The sequence below is a fragment of the Nanorana parkeri genome, unplaced genomic scaffold (genome assembly GCF_000935625.1).
Source record: "Nanorana parkeri isolate BGI_ZX_2015 unplaced genomic scaffold, ASM93562v1 scaffold2477, whole genome shotgun sequence".
Classification (NCBI taxonomy): Eukaryota; Metazoa; Chordata; class Amphibia; order Anura; family Dicroglossidae; genus Nanorana; species Nanorana parkeri.
In genome coordinates this window covers 95462-117838 of record NW_017308745.1, presented here as the reverse complement: position 1 = coordinate 117838, position 22377 = coordinate 95462, and the positions used below count along the sequence as shown (strand labels likewise).

Here is a 22377-nt window from a genome sequence, read left to right as displayed (position 1 = left end):
TGTAAACAGATGCCCGTCCATACACTAACATAGGAAAGTGGAAGCAAAAAACTGCACGGGCATGGACGTCGCTGACGCACGTTTAAATCCGGAGAGGATCTGTGCATGGATCCCCTCTTGATGGAGACCATGTGAAGGGGGCATAAGGTGAGTGTTGAGCTTTATAAAAAAGTTAATGATCTGGATGTAATTGTATTGATTCCTGAGACATAGAAGTCAGTTTTGCATGCTGATTATTGCTGTATATGAGCCGGGAGTACCTGAAACGTATGATTGGGTGAAGAGAGAGAGAGATCTGTCACATTGGAGAGAGAGAGAGATCTGTCACATTGGAGAGAGAGAGAGATCTGTCACATTGGAGAGAGAGAGAGATCTGTCACATTGGAGAGAGAGAGAGAGATCTGTCACATTGGAGAGAGAGAGAGAGAGAGAGATCTGTCACATTGGAGAGAGAGAGAGAGAGATCTGTCACATTGGAGAGAGAGAGAGAGAGATCTGTCACATTGGCACCTCATTCCTCCATGAAGAACAATCTGTCACAGATTCTCAGACTGTCAGGACGGCGTGACGTTGGATTGGGTGGATATTAAACACGAGAGTCAATGGCGTTGTTTAGCACAACCGATGTTCCAGCCAATACACAGGGATCTGTTTGTGCTTTCATCTAATCCGGGTCCTGTCCTCTCATCCTGGTCATGTGTAAGTTGTTTCCATGCAGTTTCAGCACCCACAGCATTGAAGTATAAGGGTTCATTCAAATTACAATGCGGCAGCAGGTGTGCGCTGTGAAGGCTGCGGTGCTGATCCGCTGGAAACGTGTCATTGTACTTTTTGTGACATTTCATTCGGTCCCATCGGCCTCCACAAGGTTCAATGTGAGTCGTGTCACACTGTGCTGCACGGAAAAGTACGGCATGCAAGGCCGTGTGGTGTGAACTGTGCCGATTGTAAACAAAGTAGATTGCCTTATCTTTGTATCGGAAGTGCGATGGACAAGGCTGGCCGTCATAGCCCAACGCACTTGGTGTGCAGCGCTTGTGTCTCTTCCACCCACTTGTCCTTCTGGTTACCCAAATGTATGATTACACATTCCTTTAGATCAGCAGAACCCCCCCCCCAAGTGCAGCCTATGCACCTATTTTCTCTTTATGAAAATTGTACAATGTTCATAATTATTTTCTTCTCGTGATAACTCCAAATAGACATTTGATTGTACAATCCACTGGCTGTACAATACAGATCGGCTCCAGTTTTGATAAATTCCCCTCTGTGTATGATTATAGAATCACGCCACCAACAGGATGGTTTGCCATGATCTAAGGAAAGATTTTCCGGTTTATCGAATCCGGATATATTCCAATTTATAGGATTGGATTAAATATTGGGGGACACGCACATACACTGAGTGGCCAGATTATTATGACCACCTGACGTTTGTAGGCAGATTAGCTATAATTTGGCGCTGAAGTTGCTAGAGGGCCAGACCATTATAAATAGGGAAGCAGGTTGTTCACCACGACAGTAGAAGTGATTTTGTTTCTGAAGATACGGGGAAACAACGCAATTTAACAGCCTTTGAACTCGGGACGATTGTTGGCGCTCGGAGCCATGGAGCGAGTATCAGCAAAACAGCAGAATTCGTTACATGTTCAAGAGGGGCTCGTTGTTAAAGTGTTTAAAGACCGGACTGTCAGCCGAAAATCTGGGTGTGAACGTGCGAATTGTGGCCGTCAGCGACTAGTCAATGTTAGGGCAGAACGGAGAGTGGCAAGACTGGTACAAGACAACAGAAGGGCAACAGTGCCGGTTTCAGATTCCTCGCATCACCTTTCATCATCTCGTGGAGTCACGAGGCGGCCCAGCGAAGTACTGATGTGGTGGTCATAATAATCTGGCCACTCAGTGTATATGTGGATCTCATCGAACTCCTGACCGGAATTCAATTAGCAGGTGTATGGTGCAGTGACTGAAGATGGCGCTGCTCATCAATCCATATTAAATGAAGTAATCGCCAGCAGTCCAATACTTGCTCTGTCAGTCCTTTTATTGACATTAAAAGGACAACATAAGCAACGTTTTGGAACCATGTCAGTCCCTTCAAGCTTTGATTGCCTGATGAAGGGACCCACATGGTTCGGAAACGTTGCTTTATGTTGTGAGATGACCTGTTAATGTCAAAAAAGGATTGACAGAGCAAGTATTGGAGTGATGGGGACTACTTACTAGTAGTCCATGTCCCACCGCACTCCAGACCGGAATCCCCGGACGGGTGCTGGTATCATCTGCGGATGGCACAGCGTGTATCCAAATGTAGTGAAGAAGTCACCCGCACTCCAAGGTCCAATACGTAGAACACCTTTTAATAAAGACGCTGAACAATCATGGTGACACAACTTCATTTACTACACACACAGCAGTTCACCCGTGTAGTATTGACATACATGTGACAGCTTATCTGATGCTCTTTTCTGGGTTTGGCGTATATATATATGCCTGCCTATATATACTATGTAAACACACATCAGCTTTAGATATGCAGCAAGAGTCTCCGAGCGCAGTTCTAGCTTGGCAAAAAACGTGTCCTTATTCCTTTAGCAAGGATGCAGATTGCAGTAGGGCTGCAACCAACTAATCGATCCATTAAAATGAGAATAGTTATCAACTATTCTCATTATCGATTAGTTGGTTGCATCTCCTAGCTCTCTTCCACGTCGGGAGGGTGGCACAGGAAGCAGTGGGTGGGTGCAATAGCCAGCCTGCTATTGGCTAATGCAATTTGAAATGGCCCATAGCAGACTGGCTATTGCACTCGCCCTCTACCTGCTGTAGTTACATTCAGTTTACCTCTGCGGAATCTTAACACCGGCAGCTGTCATTCCCTTGCTGAAGCTTTTCAAGCTCTGTGTGCTTACAATACAATGATAAAAAAAAAAATATAAAAGGTCCTTTTCAGTTTCAGCCTGACATTCTGCTGAAGGAGGTGCGTTGCAACCATTCATTTCAATGGCGCCTCCCACCCACAGTGTGATCGCCCACACTGGAAACGCACGGCACCACAATGTTGAACGTTCCAGTGCAGTGCGATTGCAAAAAATTGTGCATGCAGTTTTATTCCGAAGTAAACTTTGTAACATTTCATTTGTGTATTTTATTTTACATTAAGGATGGGATTTAAAATGTTGTTTTTATCAATCGAAAAAATAATCGCCCGACTAATCGATTTATGCAAATCAGTGGCAGCCCTAGAATGCTTTGCCTGTCCTATCGTGGTACCCTTTAGTGGTTCCAGATCTGTGTCATAAAGGTCTTGTGTAAATCTAAACGATCTTTCCTCTTTTTTATTCTGAATTCTCAGTGTGCCCTGGCGATGCACAGCGTTCCCTCTACTGCGAGTGCCACATGTCCGAAGAATGCTGGAACTGCAGGAGGGGAGAGCCCACTTCAACAAGAGAGAGAGAAACAAAAAGGAGAAGGACGAGCAAAAGGACAACACTGACAAAAGCACTTCACAGAAAACTATACGGAGCCATCTAAAAAACCCCAGCCCTCCTAAGAACCTGGCGAGCCCCACTGCGTCTGTGACTGTGAGCTCCGGATCTCTGTCAATGCATTCCAGTAACCCCAAAGTGCGAAACTCCCCATCAGGAAACACACAGAGGTAGGTGGGCTCCGCTGGATCCCGGGGGCTTTGGCAGGATCCCGGAGGAAATTCATGTTTCGTATGTTGGTGTTTTCTGAATGAAAAGAGAATGCTTACCTCTCTGGCCCTGAGGAGCCTTTTTTCCTTGCTGGCTAAATGTGACACAGCTTTGTACTGTGGGATTACCTTGGGGGGGACATAAAGACACTTCCATTGGACAAAGGTATAGCAGGCATGACTGGTGTGTCCAGGCATTACCCAAATCTAACCCCAACCTCCATTTATTTATTTTTTCCTTTTAACTTATTCCTGTTATAAAAAAAGGCTTTTGTAGCTTCCTGTGACATCATCACCAGATTTGTAAAATTTTTGCAGTGACAGCTGCTAGGTTGTCCATTCCTGTTTAGGTTTGCCCAGCCCAGAACTACATCTCCCAATAGCCCTTTCCCTGCATACAGTACGTGGGCACTTAAGCCGCATGCACAATGCCTGTGGCGTGAGAATGTTCATTTACATTGCAGCAGAGAGCTAGGAATGCGCACCTATGCAGGTTCCTGGTTCTCAGAGTTAGTTTTATCTGATGAATGCGGATAATCTTCAATAACCTCTGGTAAAGAAATGAGGTTAACGTTCTAGTTTAAAAGCCGTTTGTATATGTTGAGGGTCACTGTACCCAGAATCGCTAATTCCGCTTATAGTAGATGCTGCAGCTATGCCGTCGCCACTTCTGTCACTTCTGTTTCAGACTTTATTGCACCAACAGATGTGGTTTTGTTTATCTCTTTATATCCAAACTGTCACAAATGTTTACTTAAGTACGCCGGCGACCCAAAGTGAGCAGATAGCGGGCAAATTCTCACTGACAGCACAGAGGAGCTCCTCAGCCGAGAAGGATCCCTTCAATGGTGCCAGTGTTCTATCGAAAGCTCCAACTTGTCGAGCTCTCCGACTGGTGATGTCACATCCGGTGACTGCCAGTAGGAGATCTACACCAGATAGAGCTAGTGCGCATGGCCATGGAATCGTTGCCGAATTCTCTAACTATTGACACTGCGCCTACGCGGCTATTGGCTCATCGCATTCAATAACCTAGTACAAAGTTATATCTGCCGTAGGTTATAGCAGCCAATAGCCGCGCAGGCTTGAATAGAATTCAACGGCGCCACGCACGTGCAGTGGCAATAGTTAGAGATTTCGAAAAGGATTCCATGGACATGCGCACTAGCTCCATCTGGTGTAGATCTCCTGCTGGCAGTCACCGGATGTGACGTCGCCAGTCGGAGAACTCGACAAGTCGGACCTTTCGATGGAACACCGCATCCACCCTAGCTGACTGTCTCTGTGGGCTGTGCACGCCCTGTACGTCCCTCCGATGAGCGCTGGAGGAGCAGATAGGGTAGGATGGAATCCCCGCGGGGATCGATGACTGACAGTTGCTGCTCTCTGCAGGGAGAAGAGACCAGGAGCCGAGTGATCAGTGGTCATATGATCGCTCAGCTCTTGGTTTATGGCCGGCATGGCACAGCTGTATTGTCCTGCACTGGCTCTGAGCAGTGGGGAGAGTATGTTTGACTCTTCCCTGCATTTCTCCTTTATTATTCCTTGCATTCAGTGACAGGACGCACCATTTCTCGGTCCCTCTTAGCATGTAGGGTGCAGATGTTTCGGAGTCCGTCCCTCAGGAAGCCGTGCTTTGCGATATCACTGTTTACTCTGAGCAGAGCACGCCGTTTTCTCTTCTTTGTGTACATAGAAACAGGCTTTTGTATTGACCCAGCGGCTCTAGTGGATCTCATGTGACCAGGACCGGTGCTGTTGATTGGGTGTATGCGAGCATTCAGCTTAACTGTTTTGCTCTGCTCAGTGACATTTCCCAGTGCAAATGCATAACCCGTAGAAAGAAACCGGATTTTGGATTTGATCATCTAATCATCCTGTGGCACAGAGTTTTTTGAAGAGACAATGTGTGATTGGTTGTACTGGACTACTGTGTGTTGCACATGGCTTTTTCCTTTATCAGTAGGCACCCTAGGTTATTATATAGTATATAGCGCCAACAGTTTGCGCAGCACTTTGCAAAATGGTTATTGTTCCACATACATACGTTTAGGGATGCACTGAAACCGTTTTTTTTTCCGGTTTAAGAGTACCGATATTTATATTTCAGTACTCGGCGATACTGAGTATCGGTACTTCCGGTAGCATAGAGCCGGGTAATCAGGAAGCCAGGCGGCGTGTCATTACCCACCGCCCGCCTTCTTTATTGCCCATTCTGTTTGGCCGGCTCGATGCTGATTGGCTGGGCCTGTCACTGCCCAGCGCTCTCATTCAGAAATCCTCTACATGCGCAGTAGCAGGCTGAGGGCCGATCACGCCGCGCTGTACACACAGGAGACGTGGGCAGATCCCGCAGAGCTTTGCGATCGGTGTCTGCCCACCTGGCCAAGGGACTGGTACGGTAATGACTGCTGCTGAGGATCTATGTGAGGGGAATGATTTTTTTGCAGGGTGGGGGGTCGTGTCGCCATATCAGATTTGTTTGCCCGGCTCGATACTGATAGGCCGGTAAGCCGCCTTCCCGGCCAATCCGCATCGAGCCGGCCAAACAGCATGGAGCCAACTTCCCAGCTCCATGTTTCCTCGCAGCAATGCCAGTCGCCCAAATACTCAGTATCTGCACAGATGCTAGTATCGGTATCGATGCATCCCTACATACCTTCATAGCTTTATGCAAAACAGACCTGTAATGAAGTTTAGTTCCACTTCATAAAACAGTGGACTGTAAGGGGGTGCAAAAACTTTAAGACTTGATCACTGGATTTTATAATATTTTACAATAATTGCTGAAACGAAAGGATTTTCCCCATGCAAAGCCTTGTAGCTGCAAGTGTAAACCTCGCTCTGAATTTTCATGTTGACACTATTACATGCCCCTGTTTGCTGGATATATCAAAGTGTACATCAGAGATTAGCTTTGTGTGTATTCATGGCTTATGATTCACCAAAGAAATTGAGCATTTCATATTAATACAGAACCTCTTGGTTTGGTTGCTTTGTGGAAAGCTCGAAGTTGTGTAGATGGCTCTCAGCAAGTTGTAAACCCAAAATGTATTTTCCGTTTTGTCTTCCAGCAGCCCAAAATCCAAGCCAGAGGTTATGGTCCACCCTCCTACCGTGATGTCTCCATCTGGCAACCCCCAGCTGGACCCGAAATTCTCCAGCCAGGGCAAACAGGCGAGTTCCACCAGCCAGTCGCAAGCGTCTCCCTGTGACCCAAAGAGTGGCAACCACACCCCTAAACCGCTGCAAGGTCCCGGGGGCAGCATGGGACTTAAGAATGGGTCCGGGAATGGAGCCAAAGGGAAAGGCAAAAGGGAAAGAAGCATCTCTGCGGAATCGTTTGACCAGAGAGACCCAGGAACTCCCACTACAGACTCCGAAATTAAAGGTAGGAGGGGCTGTCATAGCAATACATTTGAAAGGTAGGTAGGTGGTTCCCCAGAATTGACGCTCTTCCTCAGAGTGGTGTGGAGTTGGTTGGATCGAAATGTATTGATAATGGGCAGCCAGCTAGTGTGTTTAGAGGGGTCTGCGAGTGATGATCCGAATCCAAAGAATATTTCCAATAATAATAATCACAAGTGTAACGAAAGTGTTTCTTGGGGTTCAAGGATGCCGATAAATAATTGGTTACAAGCAGACTCTGGAAAAAAGTAATTTTTTGGTTTTGGTCTGACAATGTCATTTCTGTGCATCCCTAGTTTTGAATTGTCCATGTACATGGGGCCCAGTTAGATTTGCTTATTACATGTGGCCATAGGAAACTGGCCTTAGATCTCTCAGCAAGGGCGGGGTCTTTTATAACAATAGTCATTAGGGATGCACCGATACTGGTGAAAATGCACTGATGCTGGCGCTTCAAAATTTTAAACTGAAGTCGGCGCTGTAAACAAGAGCCACAGTGCCCTTTTACACCGTCAGCCAAAAATCTGCTTCTCCACCTGTGCCGCAAATCTCATGCCGTGAGATCGACCGGAAGCCCTGGTGAGACCGCAAAGCCCACCATAGACCCCACAGAGGACACCTGAGAGAGCCCACTGTAGACCCCACACAGCCGCCTGAGAGCCCGCACAGCCCACCACAGATGCCGCCTGAGACCCTGCAGAGTCCACCATAGATACTGCGCTGTCACCTGAGACTTTGTACAGCCCACCATAGACCCTGCACAGTCACCTGAGATCCTCTGCTGGAGACATCAGGCCGGCACCCCGCAGCAGCACAGAGTATGTAGCTTTATATTATTCTGCATTGATATATAATGCATTGCTAGGATTTGTAGTCCTCTATAGCCGGTTGCCGTTCAGCATTGCTGTATAATGTATCACTGGGATTTGTAGTCCCCCCTCTAGCTGATGGTATTCTGCATTGCTGTATAATCTATTGCTAAGATTTGTAGTCCTCTGTAGCTGGTGGTATTTTGCATTGTATAATGTTTTGCTGAGATTTGTAGTCCTCTGTAGCTGGTGGTATTCTGCATTGTTGTATAATGTATTGCTGAGATTTGTAGTCCTCTGTAGCTGGTGGTATTCGGCATTGCTGTATAATGTATTGCTGAGATTTGTAGTCCTCTGTAGCTGGTGGTATTTTGCATTGCTGTATAATGTATTGCTGAGATTTGTAGTCCTCTGTAGCTGGTGGTATTTTGCATTGTTGTATATTGTATTGCTGAGATTTGTAGTCCTCTGTAGCTGGTGGTATTCTGCATTGCTGTATAATGTATTGCTGAGATTTGTAGTCCCTTTACAGCTTGGTGCCAATGGCAGAACTACCAGGGTAGCAGAGGTTGCAGCTGGGACTGGGGACTGGCGTTCCACCACTGTCCTTATATCATTAGTCTGTATTGTGTTTGAAGAACTGTCACATGACACTAAACTATCCTAAAGTGGTATCGGCGAGTACTTGAGGAAAGATATTGTTACTTGTACTCTGTCTGGGAAAAATGGTATCTGTGCATCCCTAATAGTCATTATAGAACATCTGCAAGTCTGTACATGAAATCAAACCCCATGTATGGAACACCAGGCCAGTAAAAATGAAGTCGCATCTGATTTGGATACATAGACTATCATATCAGTTTGTGCTTAATTGGGGAATTCACAAAAACTCAAGCAGCTGTGCACAGTGACCAATCAGCTTCTATCTTCAGCTTGTTCAGCTAAGGTTTGAAAGGAAAACTGGAATCTGATTGGTTGCCATGCACTCTTTGCTCCACACTAAAACTGGCCATACACTGTTCTAGTATTTTCTTTCAGCCTGTGGGCTAAACATAAAAAAAAATGGACTAGATTCCTCCAACGGTTACAAATGCTGATGAATGAATCCCTGCTGTTCCTTTGTACTCTGACGATGGCTGTCGGAATACATGAATGGTGATTGCAGCTGATTGGCTACAAGCACTGTTTGTTCGAAGATTTTCTATCTGGTTCCTTCGATTTTCTGATTTGAGGATAGGTTCACACCTAGGCGATTTATCGCGCAAAACACAGATTCACATTAAAGTCAATTGAGGCTGTTCACACCTTTTGCGGTTTGTCAGGCGGACGAAATCGCCTGTCGCGCAAAAAGGTGCCGGATCTATTTTGGTGTGGTTGTTGTGCGCTTTGGGTCCCATAGACCTCTCTATGCATTGAAAACCACGCAACAACCGTGCGGTTTTCAACAGTCGCACGAAAACAGCTCCGCATTTGAATCGCCTATGTGTGAACCTAGCCTAAGGGATGGCAGCTGAAACGGTGCCAACAACGGCCCCCCCACTCTGCTGGTTCTTCCTTTGCATGTATGGCCAGCTTTAGGCCCCATTCACACTGAGCGATTTTTGCAGCGATATCACTCATATTTCCACGCGATCTATGTAGCTTCTCCAATCCATTTTAATGGAGCTGTTCACATCTCGTCGCTCAATAACGCTTGTAGCTCCTACATGACCCTTTTTTCGAGCGATTTTGCTCCTGATTGCATACAGCCCAGTAGGAAAAAGTCGCTCAATATCGCTCATATAAAATCGCGCGATTTTCATGTCGCTCAGTGTGAATGGGGCCTAAGTGAATTCCCCTCTGTGTCTGACGATTATAGGGATAGATGCCCAAGTCTCTGTTCTTTGTTGGCACTGAAAATCCCTGTTTGATCCCCTGACATTTTACTCCCACATTGTGAACATTTCAAGTCTTATTTGTCTGTATTAAATGTTAGAAGTTGTATATTTCTTTAATGACACGAGATACTTGTTGGGGGAATTCTTGTGCGTCTGCAGGGTATTCCTACAGTGAGATCATCGTACAACTCTGGTGTGGTGCGAGGGCTGCACAGGAGACCCGGATCACATTGCACACTTATTGCTTCATGGAAATCTCCTGCTATTATACCGAGTCCACATCACTAACAACGGAATCTTCTGGTTCCTCAGGGTCTTTCCTGGCTACAGTAGGTGGAGGGTCTTCACTGGAAATGGCGGACATTAAAGGAGAACTATGGGGTCAGGGCCTTTCCCCATAGTTCTCCTTAGGGTAACGGGAGGACACAAACTAGCGTCCTCCAGTCACCCAAAGCTCAGTATATAACGAGCTACAGCTCGCGGTATACTGAGACGCCGCAGCCGGGGCGGATCCCGACATTACTGTCGAGATCCACCCAGCTGTGTGATTGACAGCTGGCTCTGCCTATCTAGAGGCAGAGCCAGTTGTACCCGCCCCGTCCATTCCGCCAGTCAGCGATGGAGTATCGGAGCGGGGAGGAGGGGAATCACTGCAGGGAGCCGTGAGTGACAGTCACGGCTCTCTGCAGGGATAGATGGAGAAGTGAGTGAGCGAGCGACGCTATGTGTTCGCTCACTTCCCGATCTATTGAGCCGACCTGTGACAGTCTCATTGTCACACGTCGGCTAGAACTATGAGGATGAGTGATTTTCGCTCGCCTCATAGTTCTCCTTTTAAGGGACACGTTTGTGGAAAGAGTGTAAAAAAAAACCCCCAGCGGGGGGTGCAGGAATTGGAAGAGGAGGAAGTCCCCCAGTTCCTGTCCTCCCCATGCCTACCTCAGCCAGCCGCCATCACAGCTGTCCTATGCTTTATAATACGGAATTGAATTCAGGAGAACGGATGAACTCTAACCAATAATATTAGGTTTTGTTACGTTGCCGCTGTGTTTTTAAGAGAACTAGTCAAATCTTCCATCATTTTGATGTCCTTAACCCTATGAAGCCATTGTTTCACAGTGGGGTGATCAGTCCTCTTCTACACGGCAGGTACACACACCCTAGCCGCATTCACCAAGTGTCAGACCACAGAACACTTCAGAGGAATATGATTGTGATGAAAGAGGAAGAAGGCCAGATCTCTAGGGATGGTATAATCTGTGACTGTTTGGGTAGTAGCGTGGACTTGTTGAGTTTGTGAAGCTCTCTAGTACAGGGCAGATCCCAAATATGTGTAGGATATCTCCCCGGGCCTGTCCACAGTGCCAGCAGTTATCTGAGGCCTGTGGGAAGATCGAATGTAACATCTGAGGTGTTCTGTGCAACCTAGTTACTGTTTTATAGCCTGATCCTTGGTACCTGTTGCTGATGGAGGATTTAGAAGTGAGGGAGGAGATGAGTTTTGAGCAGAAATTGAATTTGCAAATCACTTGAATAGAGAAGGTGAAAGCAAAGACCAGACCAGTTCATTATTGGTCTTAAGATTTTTACGTCATTTTCAGGCCTAAAATGTGGAATATAACATGGGTGCAAAAATGGAAAAAAGGGCCTCAGTCATGAAGGGGTTAAAGAGACCATATGGAAAGGGTAAGGCTATACATGCCTGGAGGAAATCATGGCTGCAGGTAACATGGAGAAATTCACCTGCAGTCTGTAATGCATATCAAATGACTTAAACATGTATATTACAGAGTGATCGTTTTGGCTTTCTTGTATTAAATGTCCATTTTCTTTCTCCAATTTACAGACTGCAACACTACAGATCCAGTGATGCCCTTGGAATCCCACGCTCCTCACAACATGACCCCTTCCAATACCTCCGTCCCCAGGTCTTCCACTCCTTCACATGGGTCAACAATGCTGGACGCCGCACCTGGAAGGAAAACGCCGTCAAAAGTGGTCTACGTCTTTTCTACTGAAATGGCCAATAAGTAAGTTCTGAGGTTGAGTGGCTATGATATAGAGGATTGAGTCATCATATGACTGATGACTCCAGAAAACAGTAGGTCCCCCTGCACTCCTTACAGCGCTTCCGGTCCAAGTGAAAATAGTGGTCCTTGCAGTGACAATCACGGATGGCGCCGTGTACAACAGTCATATGAACAATAGAAATCACCAGCACTCCAATGAAATTCAAAAAAGGCAATTTATTTGGACTAAACGTCACACATCGCATACTCCTTATGCGATATGTGTGACGTTTAGTCTAAATAAATGGACTTTTTTGAATTTCATTGACTGAGTGCTGGTGATTTCTATTGTTCATATGACTGACCACGGGGGCATTGCCCATTGTACACCTTATAGGTGTGTGAAGGCCCATAGACCATGATATACCAGCTATCGGTACCTTCCTGGGGCAGTGATGGGTGTATTTTACAGCCGGACACATTTCTCCATCACACCTAATATGAGCTTGTTGGACATCCCATTCCAAAACCATGGACATTAATGTGGCGTTGGTTCTGTTTGGAGCTATTACAACCGTTACTCTGCTGGGAAAACTTTCCAAAAGATTTTGGAGCTTCTGTTTGAAATTTGTGGCCTTCAGCCAGAAGAACCTTTTTGAGGCCAGGTACTAATGTAGAATGTGAGGACCTGGCTTGCGGCTGGCTCTCCAGTTTGCAGGGTTGCAGTCGGGACTTTGTGCAGACCGCTCCGTTTCCTCCACAGCAAACTCCTCAAAGCATTTGTTTTTGAAGCTGGCTTTGTACACAGGGGCACAGTCAACAGAAAAGGACCTTCCCCAAACTGTTACCTGTTAGTGTTATGGCTAAATGTAAAATCTTCTCCCCAGCTTCCCATCTCAGCTGACTTCATGGAATATCTGCAGTCGGGTGTTTGTGGCGTGGTTGGTGGAAGGATGCGCTCTTTCACTGCTGGTGAATTGCAGCTTGTAGCAGAGAATCTCTTCTGGGAAGCCCCCTTATGTGTAGTAATTTGCTGCGATTCTGCCAAGGACCCAGAAGGTGTTCTTTGAAGAACCGCATACATAAACTTTTTAGTGTCATGTATCTAATATTGTGATTTGCCCACATAAACTATTGGATAAACTATTGGAAGTCAACACATTCTATTCCTATAAAGTGTATCTAAAACCAAAACTTTTGGATAGCATATTAAACTCCTTTAGGGTTTTTGCTGCTGATAGTAGGAAAGGTTGCCGCTCTTAGGGCTCGTTCACACCATATGCAGTGCGTTCCGGCCCGATTCTGGCCGGAACGCACTGCATCGCAATGCTACAAGCACTATTTTGATCGCACCGGATCGCAGGCACAATGTGCCTTGTGATCCCGCGCGGGCGATTGCATTGCGGCCGGAGGGCGTATTCACTTCAATGGACCGCCACGCCCTCTCCAGCCCCACGAAATAGTGAGCTGGCCGCAATGTGATGTAGTGTGTTTGGGCCGGAACGCACTGCATTTGGTGTGAACGTAGCCTTACGCTTGCTTTGTATGCCAGTGTTTGGAAACACAGGTAGGATGGACCTCACCCCCGCTCCCCATTTAAAGACTGGCTGCCCATTGATATTAGCCCTTTAATAAACTTTATAACTTTATAGTATCAGAGAACATACAGAGAGAGGCTCCACTTGGGTGGGGAGGTTCTTTGTGCATGTTCTCTGGACAATTAAAGAGGAACTTTACCCAGATCTTTGAAATAACAACAAACACGCCTTTAGAAATGTTTAGTAATGACAATCTACAGACACATACTTCTAAATAATTCCCGGCTTTGTATTCTTTGCATTCCTTATTTTTACTTCCCTTTTACTTTTTACACCTTTTACTTCCTGGAACTCTGGCACATGTGACTAGGACATGTGACCATGCACATCATCTCAGGGGATGCAAATGCCTTTCCCTGAGATCTGGTGGGATTACAGATGAGATTTCCCAGCAATGCTCTGCTAATGTAACCTACCCAGGATGCAATGCTTGGACACAATGACATCATTTTTGACAAAAAGAACCAGGGAGTGGAAAACAAGAAATTGCAAGTAAAATTAAAAATGTTTATAGCTAATGAATGTAAGATTTCATTTCAGCATGCAGAGCTGCATGCTAATATGATGTTTAGCCATAGTGGGTAAAGGTCCGCTATAAGTTTTATTGAACTCCTCTGATCATCTGGGTGCAGCTGTGTCTTTGCAGTCAGGTTTTTATTGGGTGATCACTGTCTACAAGACTGTTGGCGATGAGAAATTGTGAATTGTCGCTAAAACTGCAATATAGGGTAAAGGTGCCCATACACCTTACAACCATCGCAAGACCTTTGTCTTGCGATGGTCGTAAGCTCATTGAAAGCTCGTACGATCTGCCCCTCTTGGACGGGCAGATCGTACTTGCGATCATCGAAAAGCCCGCCCCGCTGAGGGGCGGGCTTCCGATGACCACAGTGAGGGGGCGGGCTTCCGATCACTGCAAACGGGCCATTCGGCAGTTGTCGAACAAGCAGGCTGCCTGCTTGTTCGACAGAAGACGTGCGACCGTACAGTAGAAACGGTCGCACGCCTTCCATACACTGTACGATTCTCGTACGATCGCGGGATTTCCCGCGATTCTCGTCCGAGAATCGTACAGTGTATGGGCACCTTTAGTCTTCCACTAAGCAAACAGCCACAACTCCACATCTCTATCTGCACATGTGCGAGATCTGGCACCTTGCCATTGGGGAGCGGCTGCAAGAACCAGGAAGAGACAGCCGACAAAGCCTCCCCCCCGATGATGTTCAAAAGGACTGCACTGGATCCACTAGGCTTGTAAGTATATTTATGCAGCAAAAAAAGGTCATCGATGGTAACGGGCATGTGATCTTTATTTGAAAGATGAAGTTCCGCTTTAAGCAGATTGCACACTTGTTCTGTAATGTTGCAGTCTACTAAAGTAGGGTATACATGCTCCGAATTTCATACTAAGGTCCTTTTCAGAACGTCCGTTCAAATATCTATCAATCAGTATGGTGCAATCAGACGAACACGACAATGTTCCGGAAAATTTTCAAAGGAGCATGTTGGAAAATGTTTCTCGATGGAACTAATTTCTAACAGTCTTTGTGGTTTTCGTTCAGAAGCTCCGCCCATTCCAGAACAGAATGTTACATAAAAGCGGAAATGAAATGAAATTTCGAGTGACAATCGGCAAGTTTCTGACGCCAGTATCGAACGTTCCGATGGTATTTTTCAGACGAACCTTCGTGCAAACACCTACCCGTGTATACCCTACTTAGTGAGTTTTATTTTTTTAGATCCCCCCCTCGTGCACCTGTCATATGCGGTGCTGCAGAGGAGGAGGGCGACGATTTGTTATTCCAGTTGGCAGTGGAAAGGTTCGAATACTCGGCTGTCAGCTGTTGACAGACAACACGGATACTTTAAAAGCTTTGAGCATAACCTGCTGAAAATAGGAACAGTCCTAAGTAGCTCCAGCAGGTTAGCTCCAGGCGAGACGTGATTCGGGTGATTAGGCATCTGACGATTTCCTGCATTACTGATTTCTTCGACCACCTTGTTAGTATGAGTCGGCATGTACGTATTCACCCAGACCGCTTCATGCCTGCTAAATATCTAATGTTCCGAAACAGCTTTCAAATCCGAAATTAAAAGACACTCAAGTCTTCCAGGACAAGTATTAAATACTATAGAATGACAAAAAAGGAGAGCGCCCACTCCATGTGAAGGATCGTTTAAAAATTGGTAATGTACGCGCAAGAGAAAAGTGACACAAACGTATTCAATGGTTCCCCACACAGGAGGCTGTCGCCCATCAGAAGCCACAGCGCAGCTAAGTCAGCTCACGACCGAAGTTGTCTTCCAGCAGCGAGTGGCGAGGGTTAACGCGTTTCCCTGGCAAACCCCCCCCCCCCCAACCACCCTTTGTAAATTCCAACCTCTGCTTCTCTACCCCACGATAAAATCTGCCCCTGACCACTATTTGATTGTGCTTCTGCCTCCTTTTCAGTGTTGAATCTGTTGCAGACCTGTGCAAATCAGGGTTAACTCATGTGCAAGGGTTTACTGCTCGTTTGTGTCTAGGTTAAAACAAAAAAAGTCCCTGGACTGTCTCTCCCCCTCCTTTGCAGGGGTCTAGTTCCAGTAAATCATCATGTTCATGCACTGTGCATAGAGGTGAGGATGCTGAGGAACATTCCAATGTGCTGCGGAGGGGGGTGGAACAGGCTGGAGGGAGCGCTGATAGCTGGCCGGCTCAGAGCTTTGGGTGAGTATAACTTTATTTGAACACCTAGACACAGACGAGTACTTAGCCCTTGCAAAGGCGGTAGCCCTACTGAAAGGGTTAATAAAAAAAAAAAATCATGGAGTTCTTTAAGCATTGGCAATCGTAAGAGGGATGGCTGTGGTCCCCAACAACCATGTTTAGGTCTTAGTAAGAGAAGAGGGGGTTGACGGGATAGATTGGGTGAGCCCGAAGGAAAGGGAAAGAGGGCAGGGTTGTTTTGGAGGGGGGTGTCAGGCCTGACCAGTGTTTCCAGCGTCAAGGTCCTTTTGTTCAAAGTGAAAGCACAGAGCGCTGGTGTGAACTGAGCCCATTCAAAACAAAGCAGATTGCCTCATCTAGTGTTGGGGCCACATTAAAAAGAGCGGCCAGTGCAGCGCCAATGGTTTGAATCCGGGCTGAGATGGACGAATAAAAATCCAACTCCAGATAACACTTTTTAAAGTGACACCAAACTCGGGAGTTAAATCTTAAAAATGCATTCAGGTTCCTCAACTAATAACAATGTATCTTATTTGTCTATCACTCGGCTGTAGATCCTCCTGAATCTCATCTCTGAATTGGTGATGACACTGTCCTTCCTTCTGGAGGGGGGCTACTTATGTTCTCCATAGTCCCTGTGTGTGTTGTAAAGTAATCACCGCTCCAAGCTCGCTCCTGTGATGGACTAAAATGTAATGTTCAGTTAACTTTTTTGTATTGAGATTGTAGTCCATCCCAGGAGCGAGCTTGGAGTGGTGACTACTTTACATCACACACGGACCATGGGGAACAAAAGTAGTCCCAGAGATTTAGGAAATTGCTGCTTTTTTAATGTTGGTGACAGACTTGGCCGACATGTTTTTTTTTGCCCAGAAATGGACTTTATATCAGTTTTGGGTGGACTAATCCTTTATGAATTGGCATTCTTTATTTGTGGTTGGTGTTATCCTTTACAGCTCGTAGCCATTCTCGTCATTCTTTATAACCTTTCTCCCAGTTGTTGCAGTCATGGTAGTAAATTCCAGAATCTGCATATACCGTCTCCCATAACATTGTAATGATTTACTAGCGTGTCAAATGTCTCCATAGAGGTTGCCGGAGGAAATGTGATCCGTTTGGTAAAACACACCTGTGCCTGGGTAGGAGGAGAGGGTGTTTACTTCTCGTGTTTGGGTTTCCTCTATTGAAAGAGAGAAGGTCTCTGTGGTAAAGGGGCTTCCAGATGCAGCCGGTATGCCAGGCTAAGCTCAAGACAAAACAAAAGGCTTTCTTCCATCTCGAAGGTCTGGACTTGGTGGCCATACATGCCCCAGTACTGGCCAACTTGGAAGCTGTGAGGACCAGACCATGTAGAGCAAATCTTGGGGGCAATGAGTGCTTTTAGTCATCAGACACTTTAAAGCTGCGGTTCTCAACCTGTGTAACCTCAGTACCCATATTTGTCCTTGGACATTAAGTGGCGACACAGGTCGCAATGGAACGCACGGCATTGCGATACCGTGCGATCCTCAGCTTGGGGTCCAGTGCTGGGCTGCTGTACTGTGATGGAGCTCAATCCATATGTGCATTACTTGTACAGCTCCCTTGTGCACCCTGTAGAGGAGCCGGGAGCCAGAACGTGACGTCACTCCGATCCAGGCACCTCTATAGGACACGTGAGGAAGCTGTAAGCAATGCACGTATGGATGAAGCTCCCTCGCGCCCATAGCTCCAGCCCACCCCACCTCAAGCTGACACTTGGTGCCAGGCAGCATATTCTGAATGGCTGCTCAGCGCAAGAACTGATATTCTACACTAGGAGGAGGCTGAGGAGCCTCTCGCATACAAAAGTGGAAGGCACTCGGCGACCCACTGAAAACAAGGTCGCTACCCACTTTTGGGTCACGACCCACCAGTTGAGAACCAAGGCTTTAAAGGGGTTCTAAAGCCTCACGGTTTTTTTGCCTATATCTACTGCTGACAAGCAGTAGATATAGGCAAAAAGTTAAAAAAAAATGCTTAAACAGCGGTTTAGACCTCATTTAGGCTGCACGCTCCTGCGGCGAGAGTCCGGAACTGTTCGTGCGGCCGCAAAGGATCTTGGGGCGGGCGCATGCGCAGTTAGGATTCTCGGCCGGGAGACGAGCAGAGACGCAAGGGAAAAAAAGTATCCTTTAATGTCACTTTAAAGGATATCTTAACCCGCCAACAACAGTCTGCGCCAAGGTGTGGTCATCTGCAGGTAATCGCCACATGTGCAATTACACGCTAGCCGATGTGGGTGGTGGCGGCAACTTCATTGTATTATACGTCGCTGCCCGCCCGCAGCTGAGCCCAAGTCCCGTGAGACTCTGCGATCCAGCTCCATCTTCAAATTGGGCCAAAATACAGTGACGTGAGTGATGTAGCCACCCTAGGACAGGATAATAAGCATTTTACTTCCCATGCACAATATTCACCAGCTTGCCAAGTCAGAGTGTATTGCCGAGTGTTATAGCAGAACTGAAGGAGGTTTAACCCTTTTTGCACGCATGTATAATCCACATTTTAGGCCTGAAAATTACTTAAAACCCCCAAAACATGAAATATTTTCTGAAAGCCAAGACCCTGAAGAATAAAAAGGTGGCAATTGCAAATTTTTACATTACACGATTTTAGCGCAGCTCTTTATCAAACCGAAAAATGCACTTGTGTTCCAAAAATTGATTGCGTCTGTTAAAGGGCTACAAAATAGATTTCCCCAAATTTGTCCATAGGCGGCGCTTTAAAAAGCCCGTACAGGTCATCGGTTTAGAGATATATCTGTAAATATTGACCCTGGAATTATTGGTCTCACTCGGGTTGTGCGGCGATGCCTAATGTGTAGCATGATCACCGTTTTCGTACGTAGGCACGGGGGTTTAAAAAAAAAATCGCATGTCCTAGTCACATGTTCCAGGAAGTAAATGGATATGGATTAATCTGCCCTTAGTAAACATGGCCACTGTGAGAAGACTCCCCTTTCCTTTTTTAAAATCGCATATAGAGATTTGTAGATTGATTAGACGGCTCTCGGTGCAGTTCTCCTTTCTTGTAGCAGACGTTAAGATAACATAACATATCCAGGGATTAGAATGCATTGTGTTCAGCGTGCGTCTTCAGATCACTACCCTGGTTTGTGCAGTGCTTCAGCTGCTGACTGCTGTGCTGAGTCTTTCAGTAGGTGTAGTAGTTTGTAGTTCACCATTTATGTGTGGAGAGTCTTTTCCTGTGAATATTGCTCGGCCACATCTCACCGATATGATTTCTTCCTCCACAGAGCTGCAGAAGCGGTTATGAAGGGACAGGCAGAATCGATTGTCCTCTTCCACATACAGAGCACCTCAAACAGCAAAGCTGAGCGCACTTCAACTCCTACGGTGGGCTTTCCTTACCTCCTTTATATTAATGAATTCCTTCATGTTCCATGTCTTGCTGATATTTGCATTACCATTCAGCACTGTATGTTTCTGGTAGGGATGCACCGATACTAGTATCAGTGCCGATGCCGAGTATTTGGGTGAGTACTCGTACTCGCTTAAATGCTCCCATGCCTAGCCCGATACTTCCGCTTTCAGGAAGCCGGGCAGCGAGTCATTACATGCTGCCCGACTTCATGATTGGCGGGGAAGTTGGCTCCATGCTCCCTCGTCACTTGTGTGGAGCCGGCTTCCCCGCCAATCAGGAAGCCGGGCAGCATGTAATTCGGTTGGAAAGCTGGCCAATCAGGAAGCCGGGCGCCGTGTAATGGCCTGGAAGCTGGCTTCATGCTTTCATGAGGTGATGAGGGAGCATGGAGCCGGCTTCCCGGCCAATCAGGAAGCCTGGCGTCGCGTCATTACACAGCGCCCAGCTTCCTGATTGGCCAGAAAGCCGGCTCCATCTTTTCTCGTCACCTAGTGATGAGAAGCACGGAGACGGCTTCCCTGCTAATCGGGAAGCCAGGTGGCGAGTCTTTACACACTGCCTGGCTTCCTTAATGGGACTCCCGCTATCGGCGAGTACCAGAAAAAAACATATCGGTACTCGATACCGAAATACCATTAGCGGTGCATCCCTAGTTTCTAGTAATCAGAACCTGTACTCCTCAAGTGGAAGGAAAGTGTACGCAACACCATACCTGTTTTAAACGTTGCTTCCCCATAGTTATGATGCTCCCTGCAGACATTTTCTACTAAATCGCAATCAAAATACTTTATTTATATATATATAATGTGTGTGTATGTATAATATCACGTCACGTGACCGCAAAACTCTGGCTCCATTCCCTTTCTATGTTTTGTGGTCAGTGGGCATGAACGCTCTGCCGCCTGCCACCACCCTGCAGCTATGGACGCCTGTGGTTGACGTCACTGCTTTATGGTATTCAACAGCAGGAGCTTTGTGGTCATGTGACCAAATAGGAAATTTTTTTATTTAAATGGTGATTTGGTAGAAAATGTCTGATGGGAGTGTGAAAGAACTTTTAACAGATTTGATCGGGTAATTACATTTTCCCAAATTACCAGGGAATGTGAGCTTACCCTTTTATGCACATTGTGTGTGTTAGAGAGCGCTGCTGCCTGACTACCACAATATGGCACACAGTGGAATCGGGGCAGCACTCGCAATGCTCCATGCATGCTTTTATTCGCATGCAAATGGAGGGGTTTGTTTGGGGGTTTTTTTCTGTTAAATTTGTATTTATTTGATCATTTTTAACTTTTTTTTTTTTTTTACCACTTCACTTTATTGCTATCACACGGGCTAACAATGATAGTGATAGTGTTTTGGAGGTGACCGGGTTCTCTTTATGGAGAGACCCTAGATCTCTCCCCTGCCCTCCAATACAAAAGATGGAGCACAGCATTGTGCTTGATCTCCTGTGCAGCCTGGAGTGACACCTGAGACGGGAAACATTGTGGCTATAGCGTTCCTGTCTCACTGATAACACAGAGCATATCAAAGAACAGGCGTTCTCCGGTCTGCTCCCCGCTCTCCATCCTGAAGTCATTTGCTGTGGACCGGGTTCCCCAGAAGAGCAGGGAACCCCGAAAACTGGGGGGAGGTATGGCAGTGGGCTTGGACAAGCAGGCTGCTACAAATGATCACTTGTGCAAAACGAGTGGCGGCTCCCCTGCTCTACATTTAACCCCTGCTGCATTTAGGCAATGGTTACATGCATTGTAATGGTAATTGAATAAACGTCAAGTTTTTATATTTACATGTGCACCTGAAAAGCCCCAATTTGTTATGCTTTTTATGCCTTGGTGTTTCATGATTAGGGGTGTGGTGCAGGCGGTATAGGGGGCTATTTGGATGATCAGACTTTTATCCTGTAGCCCTTGGTTAGGACAGGCAGTGTTCAAATCTACTGTACAAATGATGATGACCAAACCCCTCAACATTACAGAGGAAGAGAAGCAAGCAGAAATTTTAACCCTTAAGAAGCCAGGAAACACTAACACATGTAAAAGCAATTGAAGCTGCAAGAAGTATTTTGTACATTTTTTTTTTTTTAGCGTATGCTACGTGACTGAGAACATGCAACAAAAATAAAAATGGGTGTTATCCCAATTTGGCTGCAAAAGTGAAAATACACTTTAAGCCCTCATTCCCACTAGAAACGGGCGTGACGTACAGCTCCGTGCTGCGTGCACGGCCATATCGCTGCGCTCCCAGGAAGGACAGGTGCTGCGTGTGATGAGTACGCAGCCCCCGTCCTTCTCTATGGGAGTACGCTGGCCTACGCTCACCCGCTCTGCACGTGGGTGCGGGTGTCCGTACTCGTATGCTGACAGGATGGATCCTGCCTGCGTCCGAGCCAGGAAACACGCACCCGTACGGACCTGCACTTGGGGGCGATCGTAGGGCGGCGTACGGCTGCATACTCCCATAGAGAAGGACGGGGGCTGCATACTAATCACACGCAGCACCTGTTCTTCCCGGGAGCTGAGCAATATGGAGCTGTACGTGCCGGCCTTTTCTAGTGTGAATGAGGGCTAAGGCTATTGGATTTATTTGTAGTGAGGAGACCACATTGAATGTAGAAGGATTGGTTGGGGTCTCTTTGCTAAAATTAGTCTTCTCCCCACTTTCTACAAATCAATCAATCGAGTCTCCACCTTTATTTTGAAGGATTCACATTTTAGAAAAATCAGATGGAATCTAGTTGCTGTGGGCAGTGACGTTTCAAAGCAAAATGTTGTTGACTTTTTGATTTACAACTACCTGTTTACAGCTTTTTTTTTTTTTTTTTTTACTTCTTCAGAATACCCCAATCTTTACAATTG

General features: G+C 46.4%; 1 protein-coding gene across 2 annotated transcripts in view; it reads left to right on the top strand.

Moving 5' to 3' along the window:
* The window catches only part of BCL9 (B-cell CLL/lymphoma 9), a 59014-nt gene that overhangs the window by 6667 nt on the left and 29970 nt on the right, over window positions 1-22377 (top strand). For both annotated transcript variants that reach the window (XM_018573657.1, XM_018573654.1), the window contains exons 2-5: window positions 3356-3658; window positions 6772-7088; window positions 11638-11821; window positions 19386-19485. In XM_018573657.1, the coding sequence (XP_018429159.1) occupies window positions 3411-3658; window positions 6772-7088; window positions 11638-11821; window positions 19386-19485 (849 nt within the window). In that variant the 5' untranslated portion in view covers window positions 3356-3410. The remainder of the gene's footprint in view (window positions 1-3355; window positions 3659-6771; window positions 7089-11637; window positions 11822-19385; window positions 19486-22377) is intronic.